This window comes from Cygnus olor, chromosome 1, assembly GCF_009769625.2.
Source record: "Cygnus olor isolate bCygOlo1 chromosome 1, bCygOlo1.pri.v2, whole genome shotgun sequence".
Lineage (NCBI taxonomy): Eukaryota > Metazoa > Chordata > Aves > Anseriformes > Anatidae > Cygnus > Cygnus olor.
The window spans coordinates 185,315,365-185,334,042 of record NC_049169.1 but is presented as its reverse complement, the minus strand read 5'-3'; the positions used below and the strand labels follow the sequence as shown (position 1 = coordinate 185,334,042).

Below are 18,678 nucleotides of genomic sequence, written 5' to 3'. Positions count from 1 at the left end.
CACTTTCACATGTAAAAATTACCCAAATTCTAATAGCTAGGCAACGCTGGCTATCAGAGGTACACTGCTCCAGTTGAAAATCATAATTTTGTTTGAACCACTTGATCCTACCGCAGTTTCCCTTGGTACAGCTCATTGCTTTTGCTAGTGGTGAGTCAGAGCTCACCTCTGGTATTTGAATACAAAAGGAGACTTCAAGAGAGGGAGAAAATTTTTCAAACTCCTATATTTCAGCTCAGGACAAGAGAGAAACGACTAAAATTGAGTATATCTGAAAGGATTTATAATTTGTCTATTTGGTCTGGCATATTGAAATGAGACTGTGCAGTTTTGGAGAGTCTCTTTTTTGATCTTTCTTGTGATAAGTTTTTTTTTCAAGACTATTACATTGGGAGCATGAAAGGGAAGGACATGAGGAGGGAGGGAGGGAGGAAGAGCAGAAATCCTGGATGCTGGAAGCCGAAGTCAGACCATAATCAACCGTTCCTTTAATTAAGAGAGCAAAATCTGGCAAAACATAAGATGAATATTTGGAGGCTCGGCCTCCTACCTTGACATCACAGCACAAAAGGCAATCAGGAGAAGCTGGTCACAAGGAAATCAAGGCCTTGAAGCCTAAATTATGCTACAGTACAACTCCTAGTGCCAGGGGATCTTAATTTTAATTGTGGTCCTTTGTCATTTGGTTCACACTGATGATAATGAATAAAATTCCAATTTCTAGTCTTCCACGATAAGTAAATCTCAAACATATTGGAACAGATCTATCAAAATAGTTTTAAATGGCTTTTAAAAAATCCATTATTTTTTTTATTTTCTGCAGACTGGTCTAGTTTCATTTACTTTTTTGTAATAGCCCTTTCCTTACATTTTCCAATAAGTGTTCATTATCGGAATTTATAGTTTTAATTAAAATGCTAAATAAATTTCCTCGGAGTTTCTTCCATTATATTTTATTCACTCTTTATTTAAAATAATTATATTTTAATCATTTCATGTTTTCTCTGTCTTTTTTTTTTTTTTTTTGGCCTGGTGTCTTAAGAGAACAAAGTCATATTATTCAGACTTGGTGCTTGTTCAGCTGCTGTGGAATTTCACCCCCTACTTTTGAATAAAAAATTGATATACAGTTCCATATATATATTCCTAGATAGCTTCAAGCCAGTTTGAAAGATAGGGAGAAATATCAGAGAGATCAAACTTCAAAGTTTAATCACAGTTTGGGTCTGGACAGACATGAGAGAGTCGATTGACTGCCCCACAACAAACTAAAGCTGAGGAGATATCAGCCCTAAGTGTTTCTGAGCAGCTGCTGATCAGCATAACTGACTGGTCGGAGAAAATACACTTGATTTATAAATGGACATGTTTTTCTTTCATAGAGGGCAATTAATCCCTGATCAAGAAATAGGAAGAAATATTGCATTGTGAGGAGGGTGTTGGGTTGTTCGGTTCTTGTTTGGTGTGCCACTCAGTCCACACGCCGTCATTTTCTTTCTTACAAGGAGGAAAGGGGTCTCTCAACATCTGTTGAGAAGGAAACTCCCATTTTTTCTGCGCAGCTGGTCCTTGCCGAGCCCCAGTGAAGTCAGTGAACTTCATCGCAAGCCCATCTCTAATGTACTTAGTTCCTTTCTGAATGCTGGCGAGGGTGGAGAGTATTAGGTTAAGAGCAGAACGTAAAAGAAAATAAAATAGCTATCTTATGTGGCAATAATTTAGGTCTCTTAAATGCTGTACTGAGTCAGATGGGATCTCCCTCTGCAGGTCTTCAAAGACACCGATGTCTTTTCCTCTGACTTTGTACGGACTTTATGTGCCTGATATGACAGATTGCTTCTCCTATGATGTGGAAACTGGATACGTTCCCTGCCAACCAGATCCAGATAATATGCCACCTGGGCCTTAACTCATGTAGAGACAAGTGCAGCATCTCCCCTCCCACTCCCTCTCGTCTTCCTCCCACATCTCAGTTTCTCTGGAAGGAAACGAAGCTATGAGAGCAGCAAGCCTACCAGGGCCGGTGGATGGTCAGGACCACAGATAGTGGAAATATCTAAATTTAGATGAAAATTAAATGCTGAATTTTTAAACAGCAGATTACACTCCTCTGTCACTAAATTAGATAAAACCAGCAAAAACTTTCAATCTGGAGAGACATTGCCTTACAGATAAACTTTTGGCCATGGTTCATGGTATCAATGATGCTTCTTGCAAGTAACCTCTCTCTGTTTCTTTTTTTTTTTTCTTTTTTTCTTTTTTTTTTCTGCACTTTATGAAACTGAGAGATAAATTCCTGCTACCTGCCTATGTGAAAATCCACAATATCAGGTGTACAACTATAACTCTCTGCTGTAGTTTTATGCTCTTTCTTTTTCCCTTAAATGACAAGAATGCCCATTGCCATATGCAAAAATGAAGAAGCTGAAGGAATTAGGTGGAGTTTAAATGCTGAAGTTAAGAGCATCACCTAATGCACAAGAACAGTCAGATGTCTCTGCATGCCTATGTTCCTGAATCCCTTACTAATTTATACAGTATGTGTTTTGCCTTATATTTTAATTGTTAATGCTAGCTATCTGCTTAAAGCTTTCAAAATCCCAACTACACATCTTCTTTCAGATCTCAGAAACACAGATGTAAATTCCGTTTAAGTGTTCAAAATAACTTTCAGAAACGTAACTACTCATATTTGTGAACAGGCTTGCTAGAATAAAGTGAAGGGCAACAGGGAAGTATGTGGCAATGTGGTAATGTTACTGCAAAATGCTGACTTGCATATTGTGCTCCCCTTGGACATGCTGTTTTATGGAGACTCATTGCTTTTTAATCATAAACTAAGAAACAGAAATAGTGATTATAGATTTTAGCATTTCCTTTTTAGCTGGGGAAAAAGATAACGCAGGTAAAAATCCATAAAACATACTCTCCTTAAAAATCAGTTAGATCTCAATTCCGAGAAAAAGCTGCTTTGATAGAGTAGCCTCAGGCATCACTGTTGGAGGAAAAAAATCTGTATCCCCAGAGCTTGCAAGCATATTGCTGACACCATATAAATGCTTTCATATAACAGAAAGGTTGGAGAATGTGGCCTAGAGCTCAAAAAATCTGTCACCGGCCTTTCAGTCTTCTTTTAAAGAGCATGAGGGTCACTAAATAGCAACTGCTCTCATCACCAGAACATTACGGTTCAGGCACGTTCCCTGTGCCTTGCTTCAGATGTCTTCTGCTGGTGTGAGAGGGGGTGAGAGAGAGGAGGGAGCAGAGGCAGCTGCTTTTGTAAACCTACAGGAGTTTTGCAAAATCTTTGAGACACAATGCACTAAGGATGTTCTGGGACAGGTGAAGCTGTACGCATGAACCTGTGCCAGGGTTTTCATTATCAGGCAGGGGTTTAGCCTACCCATCGCTGACTTCCAGTCCTAATATACATTATATTTTAAGTAACTTCTGTGTTATTTGCACTCGCCTGGCTCTTTGTGAAGTGCCAGAACTGAAACCATTCAGAAATTCTGTCTATGTTATTTGATAAGCTGTTTTTATAGTTGGAAAAGTATGTAAAAGAAGAGGACAATACTATGGTTTGAAATTACAAAGAGAATTGGTAAGAAAGAGAAAAAAAAACTGCCATGGAGTGATTATCATCAGTCGTATTTGTATTCACATATACTTCAGCTTCGTGTGATATGAAAGATTTTAGCAAAAGGAAAAAAACCAACAACCATCAACCACAATAATCCAAATAAAAAGGTCTGCTGACATAACTCTGGCAAATAACTGAAAACAAACAAGTCCCAGCCTTATGCAAGGTGGCTTGAATTTCAGTTAGTTCCTCCACTTACGTACTTCAAACAAAGTTTGGGCATTTTGAAATGCGACAGACTTCACAATAGCAATAACAAGCGAAATCTTATCAAAAAGCAGTGTAGAACTGAGAGATTTGGGAGTTAAAGAGGAATATCTAGATACCTCCTTGCTGAGAAGTCTTTATGTCCTGTGTAAGCACTCATGCTGTACCCAAAAGCTCCAGGACAGAAGTTGGAAGAATCACAGTTTGAATTTGAAGATGCATCTTAGTGTAGGACTTGAGGAGCTTCAAAAAGGGTCAGGCTCTCCTACTACTCATCTCCTGCTACTAATCCTGCTCACCTCAGGATAGTCCTGGTGTGACATTTGCCACCTTATGAAAAAAAAAAAAAAAAACACAAAAACAACACAAGGGGAATTGGGCTAGAGCACCACATACATGCATAAACTGATCAGTAAGTAGTTCAGCTCTGCTGCAATAAGGCTGGGTAGAAAAGGTAGAAACCAGTCTTGCTGCAGCACACCCAGTAAAGGTTTAAATGTAAAATTTAAAATGCCGAAATGATAGCAGTTCCTTTAGGAATGTGTTTATTTATTTATTTATTTTCTTACAAATAATTTTTTGATTGATATTTGTCAATTCATCAAAGTTGAACTACTTGTCAAAGACAGTTTAATTTCTATAATATTCCTCTGGGGAAAATACCTTTACCTGCCAGTGAAGCTGTACGAGCTCCTTTGTAGCCCACCTAGCAAGCTGCTGGAGGTTCCTGGCACCTCACTCACTCCCAGGCTGAGGAGTCATTTGCTGTCATGAAGAATTGTGAGTCTTTGGGGAGATTTTTCTGAACTAGAGTAAACCCAATTTTAGAAATAACTTCCCTTGCGAAACTAAATGTTTTTACTTGCCCTGCTAAACCTAGATTCTTTTGGATCTATATTACCTTTTTTTTTCTTTGATTCATAAACTAATTTTCCTTATTACTTTTTTCCTGTTTTCAACCTCATACTTGCTGCTATCAGAGAGTGATTTTAATTTGCATTGGAATTAAATGCTGAGTGGCCTGAACAGCTTATGTGGCCACTCCTTAGCATTTGCAAGCAGTTGAAGACAATTTCCAAATAAGAAAAGCAGTACTCGAAGGGGAACAGCTGAAGGTCTAGTTTATTTTTTTTTTTGGTCTTAGACATCTGCATTCCATTTAATGCAACTCAAACTCATCTTCTTAAGTACTGTACACAGAAGTGCAAACACTGCATTGAAGAGAAGCTGAGCTGAGCTGAAAATTGTAAAAATAAGTACTTTCCAACTCATAGCAATTCCTACTATCATAGAGTTTGATATTATTGTTTGTTTGTATTCATAGTAAATGACTTTAAAAAGTCATCTGAGAACCCTGAAGCGTCAATTTTAGAGTTTGCTGTCTGCCATTCACACACAAAATGCAAGCTTTACCATGTCTGAAAAGTTGGGTTTTAAAGCATTTTCTGAGCCTGTTTAATGCACATCTGACTACTTCAGAAAGAACTGAGCCCATGCCTGCTTGCTTAGCGTGGGGGTTTCCCACTGAGACTTTTTGAATCTGTTTCTCTCTTTTAAAATCTGTTTCTTTTAATGCTATTTTTCTCTTTTCCTCAGAGGGACTGTGTGTTCCCCAAGATAGGACTAACACTGCTGAGTCCCTTGCAAGGCTCAGACAAATCTGGATAGCCCTCCATTTTGTGTCAAAGTACAAATACTGTAGAAATCACATGCTTAGAGGCTGATTGCTTAAGAGCTACATCATAGTATTTAAAAAAAAAAAGAAAAAACAGAGTCTGCAGAATGTTTTTGTCTTCCAGGGGTGATCTTTTTTAGTTTAATCATCTTTCATCTCCCAAACGTGATTTCTTTCCCCCCCCACATATCTGTTGCTACAGTTATTTGTAGTATGTTACTAAAGTGTGATCACACAGCAGATAAAAGTACGGCTTGAGGTGAACTCCCAGAGTGTAGGTGCTTAGTCTAGGTCAGTACAGGCACCGATCCCGGTCAGGCATGTTGTTCATTAAAACATATTCATCTTATTGCTGACTGCCAACTTCATCCTGCTATCGGGGCTAGTCTGTGTATTCTTTCTTCTAGTTGTTGGCTTTGCACATTTGTTCTTGGTTTTTATGTGTGATGTATGTGTTACGGAATGAAATACAATTGCAGTTTTATATTCCATTGCTACTTGGCAGGTTAGCAGTTCTTTTGACATTTTATTTCATGTAAATCAGTCCCTAGACTAACTGCAAAGGCTTTTGCAAAATCCTTGTTACATAGCTACTGAAATTTCACCATTACACTGTTTTGATAGGAACTATAAATAATAACTGCAAAACTTACGATAGATTATATAGCCCATCGCCGAATACATCGTCATAAAGATTAGACTAAGGCAAGAAAACTTTTCTCTGAATACACAGCATAAATAAGCTGTTAAATCTTTTGCACTGAAAGATAATACCATAGAATCATCTAAGTTGGAAGAGACCTTCAAGGTCACCAAATCAAGATCATCAACCTGACCTAGCGAGTCCTATCACTAAACCATGTCTCTTAGTGCCACGTCTGCACATGACTTATTCCAGACCTAATTTTTGAAACATTGGATTAAAAATCTAAACGCCAAAGAATTTCTTAGAATCTGCAGAAGGCATGGATAAAGAGAGTTCTGTAATACAAAAATCTGGTGAGATTCTAGTGAAGATAATATCTGGAAGAAAAATTATTCAAATGCAGGAATTCGCCTAAATGTCCTGTCCTTTTTATTTCTGGAGAATTCCAAATTATTTCGGAGGAGGTTTCCCTCAGCTGGGTTACAAAAGGCTTTGTTCTGAAATAATTCAAAACTAGGCAGGCCTTTTAGCTTGGACAATGCATGAGGCATTGATTGCCCAAGATACTTGGATAGGTAAGAGCAGTCTATTTCCATTTTTATTACAAATTGTTTAAGTTAAATTGAAATATTCAATAGCTGGAGTGATTGTTAAGTAATATCTTGAAGGTGAGCACACGCTCCCCTATGGAAATTAACTATTTTCCTGAATTTCTTTGAAGTCCACAACATTTTAAAATGTTTTTAAGTTTCTCTGAATCTGTTTCAAGTGTGGACCTCAGTGTTTGCACAGGTAGCTAGTTGTGTGATAGCTGATTCCGTGTCATTACAAAAATGGTAGATCCCTAGGTAGAGTCTGTGGTTCCATAGCAGCACCAAGGACATATATCCATTGCAACACCAAGCTAACATTATTGAACTGGAATTTCACACAGAGAAAGTGTATCAGTAGAATATTGCCAATATTATTAACCAAGCGTATGTTATCTAGGAAAAAAAATTCAATAGCAGCTAGGTACCTTTGGAAGTGCCACAAACTTTAGTGGGGCTTTGTGTGTGTGAGGAAATTTGTAATTCACTTTTCTTCTTCCAGCTCAAGAACTTTCCTGTATTAGGAAAAACGCTTTTCAAGGTTGTTAATTTGGTAATACTGTTACTTCGGTTTGTCATAGTGTGATTCTATTCTAGACTGGGAAAACATACAAAATCCTCACCTATCAGCCAAAAAGCGTGAAGAGGCAACCTGACCGATCCCCTCACCTTTTGCACAAGTTTCCCATTTCACAAGTTGTTCTGCCTGCTGCCCATCCCTCAGTTTATCCAGAATCTCCATCTGCACTTTGGAGGAACATCTTCATTTCAATGGTACGTAGATGAGCAGATTCCTACATGTTGCTTTTGGTTCCCCCACCTAAGAGCCAGTCTGTAATTCTCAGGTGCCTGTTCCCACGCTCTGGCAGAGGAATTCACCAGAGCCTTGACCTAGGGCTTATTTTCTGTTGACTTCTGTAGACATAGATGAGACGCTCGACTGGTCTCACGTCGCACAGATTCCAGATATTTTCAGATATTTGTAAAGGAGAATCCTGATACACCTCTTTTACTCTCTTGCTGTGGGACTGTGCTGGGGCTGCGCAACAAAATTCATTGGCAGCACAGCCTCTGCCCCATAGGATAGCTGCAACAAGGATAGGCGACATAAAACCTTTGTCAGACACCAGTGGCAGGCAGCTGCACTGTGGAAACTGCCAGCCTAAAGACCTTCCATAATATTTTGAAAGCTACTTAAGGGCCCAAGTTTTACACATTAACTTGAACAGCCTGAGGGTTTCCCACTGTGCAGTGTAACTCAATAATGTCACCTTCTGTAATTTCCTATTACTTAATTCAGCACCAAGCTGAAGGTACTTGGTAAATTTTCTGAAGGAGTTTGAAAATCCAGGTGAGTTGGTTTTTTTTTGACTACATTATCTGATTTTCTCTATTTTTTTCTCCAGGCATTTTATTTTATTTTTTTCTGAGAATCTCACTCTATAGGTAATATATAACATATACTACAAATTTTTGGAAAGTGATGCTACTGTACAGCACAAATGACTTCAAAACACCTGAAGGGTCAACTGCAAAAATGTTCTTTGAAATCTTTTGAGTCCTATTCCATTCATCAAATGGAGGTTTGCTTGTCGGCTTTGCTTTTGAAAAAGGATGAATGGTATCCCCTCATGTCACAGCTTTTCTTCAGGAGGCTTTTGGCAGAGCTCAAGTTAGGATTGCTGAAAATACTTTATAGGCTATTTTGTACAAAACCAGTGTGTATTATGTTTTCCTCCAATCTCAGCCCAGCAGCCAGAGATGCCTGCTGAAGACAGTCTTGTGATTTCAAAGACAGGTTATCTGCTGCTGTAAACAACATGCCCCTTTTCTCAGGGCCTATGCATTTTAATTTTGAATTCTCTAGTAATGACCAATGAATCATGCATGTTTATTAAAACATGTAAGCAGCATGTGAGTCTATGGAGGAGAGAGGACACTCATTTTGATACTATCTACATGTTTTCCTACACGATTCCAATACACCAATTCTCTTTGAATTTGATATGATCTTTCAGCATGTCCTTGATTTAATGTTTGTGACTAGTTATTTTCCAAAGTTCCTGTAATTTTGTAATAGAAACAGCTGTACAGCTAATTTCCACATTAGTGAGATGTGAGGTTACCTTTACAGCTCTCTCTGATCATAGTAAAAAGTAGGACAAAAGAAATGTCCTGTCCTAATTGTCACATTATTAAGAAAAGGGGGATTAGAGAAAAATGGACTCCGTACAAATGCTATGTTCATCATTAATACCTCAAATTCCTGAAATTAATAAAGACTCTTTCTTTTAAATTAATAAGTAGAACCTGTTTCTAAACCAGCATTTGTCTGACATTATTGTTAAGAGCTGATTGTGTTTATTTATTGACTGATAATAATCCATCATTGCTAAAGTAATCGGCAGTTCCCCAACTTCCTTCCCAGGCAGGCAGAAAACAAGAATAAATGGTAGAAACTTTGCAAAGTTCAGCTAACGGCATTTCCACCTATCAGCTCCAGAGAATGTGTAACTGAAACACAGAAAGCCCAGATCTGACAGACACACCAAGGAAATGTGAATGTACAAAGCGACATCAGTCCTGTCTTACACAAGTCATTTCCCATTTTCCTCCCCTTAAGTTACCGTTCTGTTTTCCTGGCAATTGTTATTTCAGCACCTGGCTCTCCTACCTGGGTAGGCATCCCATGTCTGCAGAAGAGGAGCAAAAGGGAGATAGTAATAATGGTATTATGTCTCGTGAAGAAGCCATCCCAAGCTTGCAGCCATTCTCCTCCTCTAGTTTTGGAGTTTCAGTTTGATAGGGTAAAGAGAAGAACAAACTTCCGAAGTATGGGAGGAATGGCAGAAGGAATTTGTGCTCCACTCTAGTATGTTTTTTGCTAGTTTTTGCTCTTGTACAACTGAATCAGAGAAGACAAGACTATTGCAGGGCAATTTTCAGATAGCTTAAATTCCACCTAAGCTCCAGAGCCTCATTAATGAAAACAGGAAAGTACCTCTCGGAAAAGTGCTTCGGAGTGGCCAAGCCAGGCACTGAGCAGGGATGCACGAAGCACAAGGACTGAGCAGAATTTAAGCCGTTCAAATGTAAGCATAAGAAGCTTCCTTTGGCAGGTGCAATTACTGATCACAATTGTAGGCCTCGCTACTGCTCTGATTTGATCACTTAAATTGAATTATCTCATTCTGATTTGAATGAAGCAAATTCATCATCCCAAACTTCAAATTTTCTGATTCTTTATCATTGGATATGATTATTCAATTAAAATATTACAAACCACACAGAAGAATTCATGTCTTTTAAGGAATTACAATTAACTTCAAAGATTTCATCTTTGAATAAATATTTGAATATTTATCTCCTCCTACATGTCCTTATTTATTTTTCTTCTTGTTTTCCTGCTTTGGTGAATTTCTGTGAAAAACAGAATGAAAACACGGGCCAGAATCAGACAAAATGTAGGACAGGTACCATGGAAACTTCCCCATTATATCTCAGCAAATTATTCCACCCTGAATCTGAACACTTGTGGTCTAAGCTTATACAGCGATTGTCAAACTTGTCACTCAGTAATGATTGTATAATGAGGGTAAAATTTACCTAATTGTAATACAAGGACGGAAGAAGCAAATTAATGAAAATAAGTGAATCATCAAGGAAAGAGAAAGTGGAAAGCCAAATCATCCATCTTCCTGCCAGTAAAGGACTGTTTTCTGTAACCATTGCCAGAATTCAGCTGGCTTAGCTTTAAGCATCAAAAGCGACAGAGCTTTCATAAGTCTCCTTCAGAAGATCACAGTTTCATTTAAAACAGGCAAAGATTTACTTGTGGAGGAAGGTGATGGCACAGCTGCCCCATCAGTGATACTCAATATTGTACAGAGGGACTACTGATATTGTACAGGCCAGTCCCAGGACTGTGCAGCCTCCTGCAAACATCTGTGGGCTTACGGTCTGAAAGCCAAACCCTGATGATTATATGCATTCTGAATACTGCCTTAATTATCTAAATTATCTGTTTGGGTCATCTTGTCTCCCATGTGCCTAGGGAGTGGTATCTTGCTCTTTGTTTAAACCCGCTGCATAAGGGAACACTCAATGCAGGTATCAGACCATCAGCGCCTGGCTTTAAAACAACAATCATGTTGGCTTTAGATCTTCCTAAATGCATGGAAAGATGCATGATGTTCCTTCCCGGCACGTGGGCATCCTGGCGTGCCCCTTTCTCTCTGAGAGGCAGCTCTGACAACTCACTTAGGTGCCCTAAAAAATGTCAGGAGAGACAGAAACCTGTGTTTTGGCTGTTAAAACAGCTAAGATGGGCTCCCCCAAGAGGCGCTTTGAAGCTGTCCCAGAGAGGGTTTCCAGCTTGTTACCATGTGTAGCACGATGCTCGCATCTCTGCAGCAGCCCCCCAACATCAGCAGGATTTCTATACACTCCCTGAGGAGAGGGAGGATCCATGATAATTCACTTTGTCAAGGGTATGATCACATAATCCTTTTTTTTTTCCTAATATCTATCATTATTTTTTTCTTGAGTGTAATGCTACTCCTGAAAATAATTTGCATTGTTTTGAGGTGATATAAGAATAGGGTAAGAGCACCGATGTAAAGTTGCACGGTAGTTCCTGCTTAAATGTGGTTATCAGCTGGGCCCTGCTCAGTACAGTCTGAAGAAGTGGAAATCTAGAGAAATATTATGTTTCAGAAGCTATTCCACAAGATTTATTGCCACTGCTTGCTGAGTTGGTTACATGGACAAAGAGTGCATGTCGTTTAATCTGAAGGCTTGAAGGAAAACAAGCATGGAAGAATGGCTCGAGACGCCTCTTCAGGGTTACTGAGACAACATCTGCACAGAACAAAACCCGATGATAATAAATAATATCAGAAGGATATGAACGATGTAAAAAAGTTACCATCTGAGACAGAGAGGAAGTCAGAATCTCTACAGTGCTGTCCTAGCAATGATCTGACCTAGATCACCATTCAAAAAATGAGAAATAACATGAACAATATTTCAGACATGTATATAGACGTGCTTGTAAATCTTCAAAATTTTGCTCCCTCAGTGGAAATAAATGTTACTTTTCTTTTAAGAAGTCTACTTGGGCATTAAATATACTACTGATTACAGGCTCCTGAAAAGGAAAAACAGCTGCCAATTTTTTTTACAAGGAAAGCATAGGAAAATATATATGGGACTGGTTTAAGGGTGGAGACTCAGGGACCACAGTGCATTCATAAATTGAACAGAAGTGTCATTTATCTGGTGTGACACAGAACAGGCAGATTCTGTATGCCTTTGGACAAAGAGAAAGAGCATTTTTCATGGGCACCATTATATGAATTGCTTTCAGCAGCGTTTCTTCCGCTTGTAGCAGCATTGGCAGCATACACAAGTTGTATTTTTTCCGTCTTACTGAACTTGTTTACTGTTCAGCACACTCAGAGAGTTCCACGATTACTATTCAAATGCCTGTAACAACTGTTTTAAGAGGAGATTCGGACACCGGCTTTGCCCACTGCTGCTGCCCACAAGGGGCTGTGCTCCCCAGCGTGGGGCAGGTGCCAGCCTTTCCTACTGCCTCCACCAAAAATAGGGGATTTGCTGCAGTGCATCCCTCTGCAGTCAGGAACAAGTTCGTGTACTGAGGAATGACCCTGTAGGGTCAATCTTAATTGCTATTTCACTGTGAACTCTATTAGCAAGGATTCAGCCATGTATTGGCCACGGCGTTACCTTTGATAGCCTGGAGCTGTGTGGTCGAGAGGATTTGGTTTTTATACTACTTTTAAGTCTGAGGCTTAGCAGTAATGGTTGCTTTTGACAACGTTTTTACCCCATGCTGTCTTTATTTCGTTTTCTTTCCAGCAGAAAGACATTTCTTCCACAGCCCCATTTCTACATAACACAAATAAATAATGTGACAATGACATACATTTGCTTAGCATAGGCTTGAAACAGAGTCCCGGGGGGAGCTTTTGGTCTGAGTACTAATGCATGACTGCTGCTAAAATTTTAGAGACAAGATAATCCCTTTTTAATTCTTGGAGGCTTTTCTAGGATGATACATACTTATTTACATGGAAAAAGAATGAAAACCAGGACTGCATCATTGCATCTGTACAGTTTTTGAAATGTTTTGACACATTCTCCGAGATTTACTAGGTAATTTCACATGCTTGTCTGGCAATTTATAATCCATTATTTTGCACTACAGGCTGCATCCTTGAGTTTATTTTATGGCATAGATATAAAGTAAACTAATGACAGCAGCACCCAGCCTTTCCCTTTTATCTACAGGATTGACCTTCAGCAAACAGAATCCAAGGGATGTTGCGCGTGCATTTTGTTATATATTTATATTAACAGGAACCTTTGGAATACCATGTCTGAGCAAATGAGGAAGCAAGCCTTGGCTTAGGGCAGCGGAACAATGCAATCATTTAATAAAATGTGTGCCACAAGAATCTTTCAGGGTCAGTGTTGCATCAAAAGGTGCACTGCTTTGGAACCATCTCTGGACCTTGGTTTTCTAATATTAGCTGCTGAGAAACGTTTTTGTGAAAATCTGTAATATTTCTCTGTGAGCTGATGTGTTTCTTACTTACACTGGGATCAGCGTCAAATGCAGCCACAAATTTACCACTCAGTTAAGGTCAGAATTAGTCACCCAAACTGGAAATGGATCAGTATTAAAGGAGAGAAGTAACTAAGAATTATATACTATAATTCTGATGTTAACTTGGACATTTGAGTCCTGACCCTACTTTCTTTCTTTGATTTAATCAGAAACCAGTGAAGCAACTCTGTGTTGTAAGTTCTAGAAGTAAAAGAAAGAAAATAGAGAAATAATGAAAAATAGAAGACTCTTGGTAAAAGATGAAAGCTCCACCCTGGATTTCAAGGCAAAACTGTTTTTATATTGAAAATAACTTAAAAATGAAGGAGTAATGGAAAAGAGAGGAAGGAAAGGTATGACTGACCTGCAGTTCCAGATTTGCTGCCATTTCAGGAACGCTAGAATTTTAAGAGTTTGTTTTCTCCACTGTTTGGAATCGCTTCATATTTCTGTACTAGAGCTGAACTACTCCAACGATAAACATGTTTAGCTCCAGGCATTTGGTTTGTCACCAGCTGGGAGCAGGAGGAAAGCCTCGCTTATTCTATTGGGAAGCTTCTGTTCCTCCAGTTCAAAAAAACCACAGCTAATTTACTCAACCCCCTTTTTTTCTGGGAAAGGTTATAGATGGATGATTCTTCTTACAGAATGTATTTCATTTCATCCTAAATATTCTTGTCTTTTCACTTTGGACATTGGTCTATACAGCATCAGGATGTGCACCATTACAGATAAAAACTTTTTTTAAATTTTATTATAGACCAGATGGTCACCTGTACTCTGTATTATTTTATTGAAATAAGAATACAGAAATCACTGTTACTTGGTAGTGCTGTAGGTCAGGAGGAGCAGTGCTGTGGTGCCTCTACTCTAAAAAAGGCCATTATTCAGCATAAAGAAATAACGATACTCTTCTAGGAAACCAGAGCTGTATCCCTTTGGGACAGTCAATAGACTCAGGGAATAGCCAGGAATATCTGCTGCATGTGGCATGATATATGATCTTCTAGGAGCAAGGGAAACTGAGCCAATGTTCCCATTTAAAAAGAAAACAGCAATCCTTGTTTGAGGTTCAATCCAATGGAAATGTGGCCAATCTGAAGAAATAGATTTGTTTAATGTAAAAGCCTAGCATTATATTTTTAACATTTTGTATATTTTACTGTAGGTAAATTCTTAAAATTCTTAAAATTCTTAATTATGTAATTAACATTCATTATCTCTGTATAAAAAATTGTGTAAGTTCTCCTGTAACCAAGCTTAAATGATACCACTTATTTTAAACACACTTTGAACAAAAGAGTAGCTTCTATTACCTCCAGCTCCATGTGTTTTTCTTCCTTGTCATGGTCCTTCAATTTATTTTTGGAACGATCATCACAGTCTTCTACATGACAGATGTGTTGATCCTTAGTAAGTTCATGTTTAGCTTGCTTTCTTGGGAAAACATTCCTTCTGTGAAGACCATTGAAAAAAGCCTCATACAGCGGCAGCTCTGTAAACAGATCGTCATCATCTTTGCCATCTGCTTTTTCCTCTTCAGATGAAAAATCTCCTGCATCTCCTGCCTCACAAATATGGAGTTCAGTATTAACTTCATGTGGTAAAAATTCAAAATCAGAAAATGTGATTGCACTTGGTTTGTGTTTTATTACTCTGATCTCGTGAGTTCTTTCTGTTTTTCTGTCTGAATTTTTTCCTGTAAGGAGTGGCCATTCTCTGTGCAAGGGAAGGTTTAATGGGTCCTCCTTTGGCTTGTGCCTTGCAGAACACAGTAATTCCTTACGAAGCTGCTCTGGTTCACACTGATTGCTGGCACTAACACACCCTGCAACCCTGCTAGGTCGCAAGGATGTCTCGCTGTGGTCTGATAAGGAAGCCACAGACAGCAAACTCAACTCAGGTTCCAGTAAAACATCCTGAAATTCAGATGGATTTTCCTGTTCTTCTGTCTTTCTTTGGAATTCTTCATACTTTGCTCCCTTTGGAGTCCCCAGGCACTTGGCGGTAAGATGTGGCGAGCCTTGTCCTTCTGCATAGATGTTGGTTTCCATTCCAACGAGCTTCACCCATCAGAGATCAAAACGACTTCATTCTTGGTTTTCTTAAGATACATCACTTCACATACATAGCCAGGAAATACCTCCTTATTTTTCCAAAACCATGATCACACAATCATTATTAATGCCTGGATTCTTATACCAAGCCTCTGAATCCTCTCTGTTCCTGAAAAATAAAAAAAAAAAGAAAAAAAATTATTGATGGTAACAGGCTTGCATTGGAGTGCATCAGTAGAAGTAATCCTGAAATATGACATTCCTGTATCAAATTTATAGTTCTCTTAAAATATTTTTCAAATGTTTTCAGAATATTTCAAAATATTTCAGAATATTTCAAAAGTATTCTCAAAAATATTTGATATATGCAGACTAAATGAACTTAAAAACATCAGAACCCTGACTTCTTTACCTTAAAGACCAGGAAAGAACTGGCAAATGCAGAAATGGTTTTTAAAATACTGACTTTACATTGATTATTGACACGATGGATCAGAATCATTCAATCTGATGTTAGATAGATGCTTGTTTCCAAAATGTGCCTCTTATTCATTGTATTTTTATTGTCTGTTCAATTATTGAGAACTTTTACAGTGTTTTGGCAAAGCTACTGAAATGTCATGAGGAAGAGCAAGGAGTCAAAGGAGTTGACAGAAAAGGAAGAACATTTCAATATAGGTAGAGTTTTCTGTCACTCGCCTCCTCTGAACTGCCAATGCAGTGCAGCACCTGTCCATTTCCAATACATTTGCAAAGCAAAAAGAGAAGGCTAGAAATACAGAAAGCTTCAGTTCTACATCAGAGTTGCCCGTGTCTGGTTTAAATCAGTCTTAACTTCTGTGCTCGCATCTAGTCTGTGGACCTCCAACGCACGGGAAGACAGGAGCAGCGAGGAACTGATCTTGCATCACTCAGTAGCTTACATTCACCCTTAGATGTAATTTACTTTTTGTGACAGATTGAATATTGATAGTATTTATTTTAATGATTGTTTCAGTACTCCATCTGTGAGACAGCAAAGCAGAACAGAAGCTTTTCAAAATAAGAAGAGAAGCTTATGCCTTTGATGTACGTGGCAGGCCTGTCACTGATGGGGAAGGCTTGTCAGAAGGCAGCGCTGTGATTGTCAAAGTGGGAAGCAAGCAGAGTAAGATGCTGGCATGTGATGTGCCTGTCACTGCTTGTGCCATAAGCTAAGCAGTGCATACCAGAGAGGTGTATTTTATTGCTGGTGAGTATATATTTTAGTTTATAGACATACCTTGGGTAACAGAAAGAGTATTGTACATAGATAGAAAATTTAGATTCATGATATTACCATTATTCATTTGAATTTCAGCTGTAGAAGGCGTGAGCATGCAGGTATGCACAATTTAGATAGCCTTCCTCTCAGCTATAGTTAGCTATGTAAAAGTCTGACATTATTGTAAGCTGTCTGGCCTCCTGCTGGAGTCAGTGGAGGGAGAAAAATGCTTCCTGAAGGTAAATGCTCTCACTTATCTTGGATACCTATTTTGGCATGAGATGAGTCACCCTCCTAGCATGACCGCCTTATCCAAAACTATGAAGGTGGGCTAGACAAAATGTTTACACCAGTCACACAACTTTTAGACGGACAAAGGCAAGAAGAATCTCATCCCATGTCTTTTTTTACACAATAGCGGATTGCCGTGTCTACACACAAGTGACAAACCTGCATCTGAAGCCCTCATTTTCTCAGAAGCTTCCAGCAGGATTAGAAATGCTCAGGTCTCCAGGGCTCCCACCCAAACTCTCTCTTCTGTCCTCACCCTTCTCTAATGCCATTCTTTCTCTTCTGGCAGAATTTGCCCATCCTTGGCCTGTTCCCTGGACCCTCCTTAGTTCTGGTAACGCTGCTCAGCAGGCTGTACTGTCATAACACCTGCAGGAATACACCTCTGTGTTTGTAGGAACATCTTTGCTGTAACAAAACAAAAATACAGCTTAAAATGGTCCAGAAGAAGCTACAAAAATTCTACACTATGCAAGCATGGGGCAAGTGAATTATGTATTATTTATGGCTAGTATTTTAAGGTGATGCTTTAAACTCCAAAATGTGAATTATAATCACTGCAAAAAAATGGATATTTGTTATCTCTGAATATTCTAGCATATAAAATAAATGTCTACTTTTTAAATTTTGCTTAGTTCTTTGTTTCATATGATTTTCAGCTTTACAGGATGTGGTGCGAAGCTGTAATTTCTGCAGTTTAAAAAGGCATGAAAAAGCTTTCCTTTTATTAGGTTTTCTTACTCCATTGGACTCTTCTTATTTGTTTATTTTTCCTATGATGAAGCCAGGACAAAGAAAGCATGCAGGAGCAGGCTGCTTTTATGTAAGAAATATCTGAAGAGGAAGTGGTAAGAAGAGAGCGTGAGTTTACTCGCACGGCCTGTGGAACATATCTTTTTACTCGATCTAGTAGTGACTGGAAAAAAAAAAACACACTCATACAAAATACCAAATTCTATATTTTATAAAAAGTTACACATAGACATTCAAAGCTCCTAAAAATGGAACATTTTTGGCAGAGCTATGGATTGGAAATCCTGCCCATAGCAAAATGTGTAGCTCGGAGAGGTCTGAACATTCAGAGCTAAATCTGTACATGTCATAAAAGGCCTCTAATACAGAGCTGCAAAATAAGATAATTATCACCACAGTTATAAATGTATGCACTTATAAGCTCTGAAAAATAATAATCTCTCTGAAAAAAGGTCTTCAAGGCTTTATAAGAAGAGAAATTACTTTTATATGCGTATGTGATTCTCAGTATGTACTGTAGCATTAGCTGTGCCAGTAGTCACTGGTGTGGGTTAAGATGTTGAAAAATAAAAATCACTTGGGCATATATGTGTTTTTTCTGACTAGAGGGACGATGTAGGGACTACCACAGTTAACTGTCCAACTAAAACCAACTCCAAAACAGCTTAAGGAAGAGCACAAAAAAAGCAACACAGGATATATATATTTTTTTAAGGTAACATGTGAAATCCATATCTGGGTGTAACATCCAATCAACTTCAGGTTTTACACAAATTAATTTAAAACTTACAAACTGAATTTTATTTTCCAAGGAAAGCTCGTACAAATCAGCAATGGATTAATATAGGTACGAGGTACAGCTTGTGAAATGATATGGAAGGAAAGTTTTCTTACAGTTTGGTACAAGCAGAGGTATCTGTGCAGACTCACAGATAAATT

The 18,678-nt window shown here is 38.5% G+C and overlaps 1 protein-coding gene across 3 annotated transcripts in view; it reads right to left on the bottom strand.

The window, feature by feature from the left end:
• Positions 1-18,678, bottom strand: part of STARD13 (StAR related lipid transfer domain containing 13) — a 296,363-nt gene that overhangs the window by 236,356 nt on the left and 41,329 nt on the right. For 2 of the 3 annotated variants that reach the window (XM_040543764.1, XM_040543770.1), the window contains exon 2: positions 14,712-15,621. In XM_040543764.1, coding sequence (XP_040399698.1) covers positions 14,712-15,449 — 738 coding nt within the window. In that variant the 5' untranslated portion in view covers positions 15,450-15,621. Of the gene's footprint in view, positions 1-14,711; positions 15,622-17,145; positions 17,466-18,678 lie in introns of those variants that run through there. The other variant, XM_040543777.1, reaches the window with a different exon arrangement.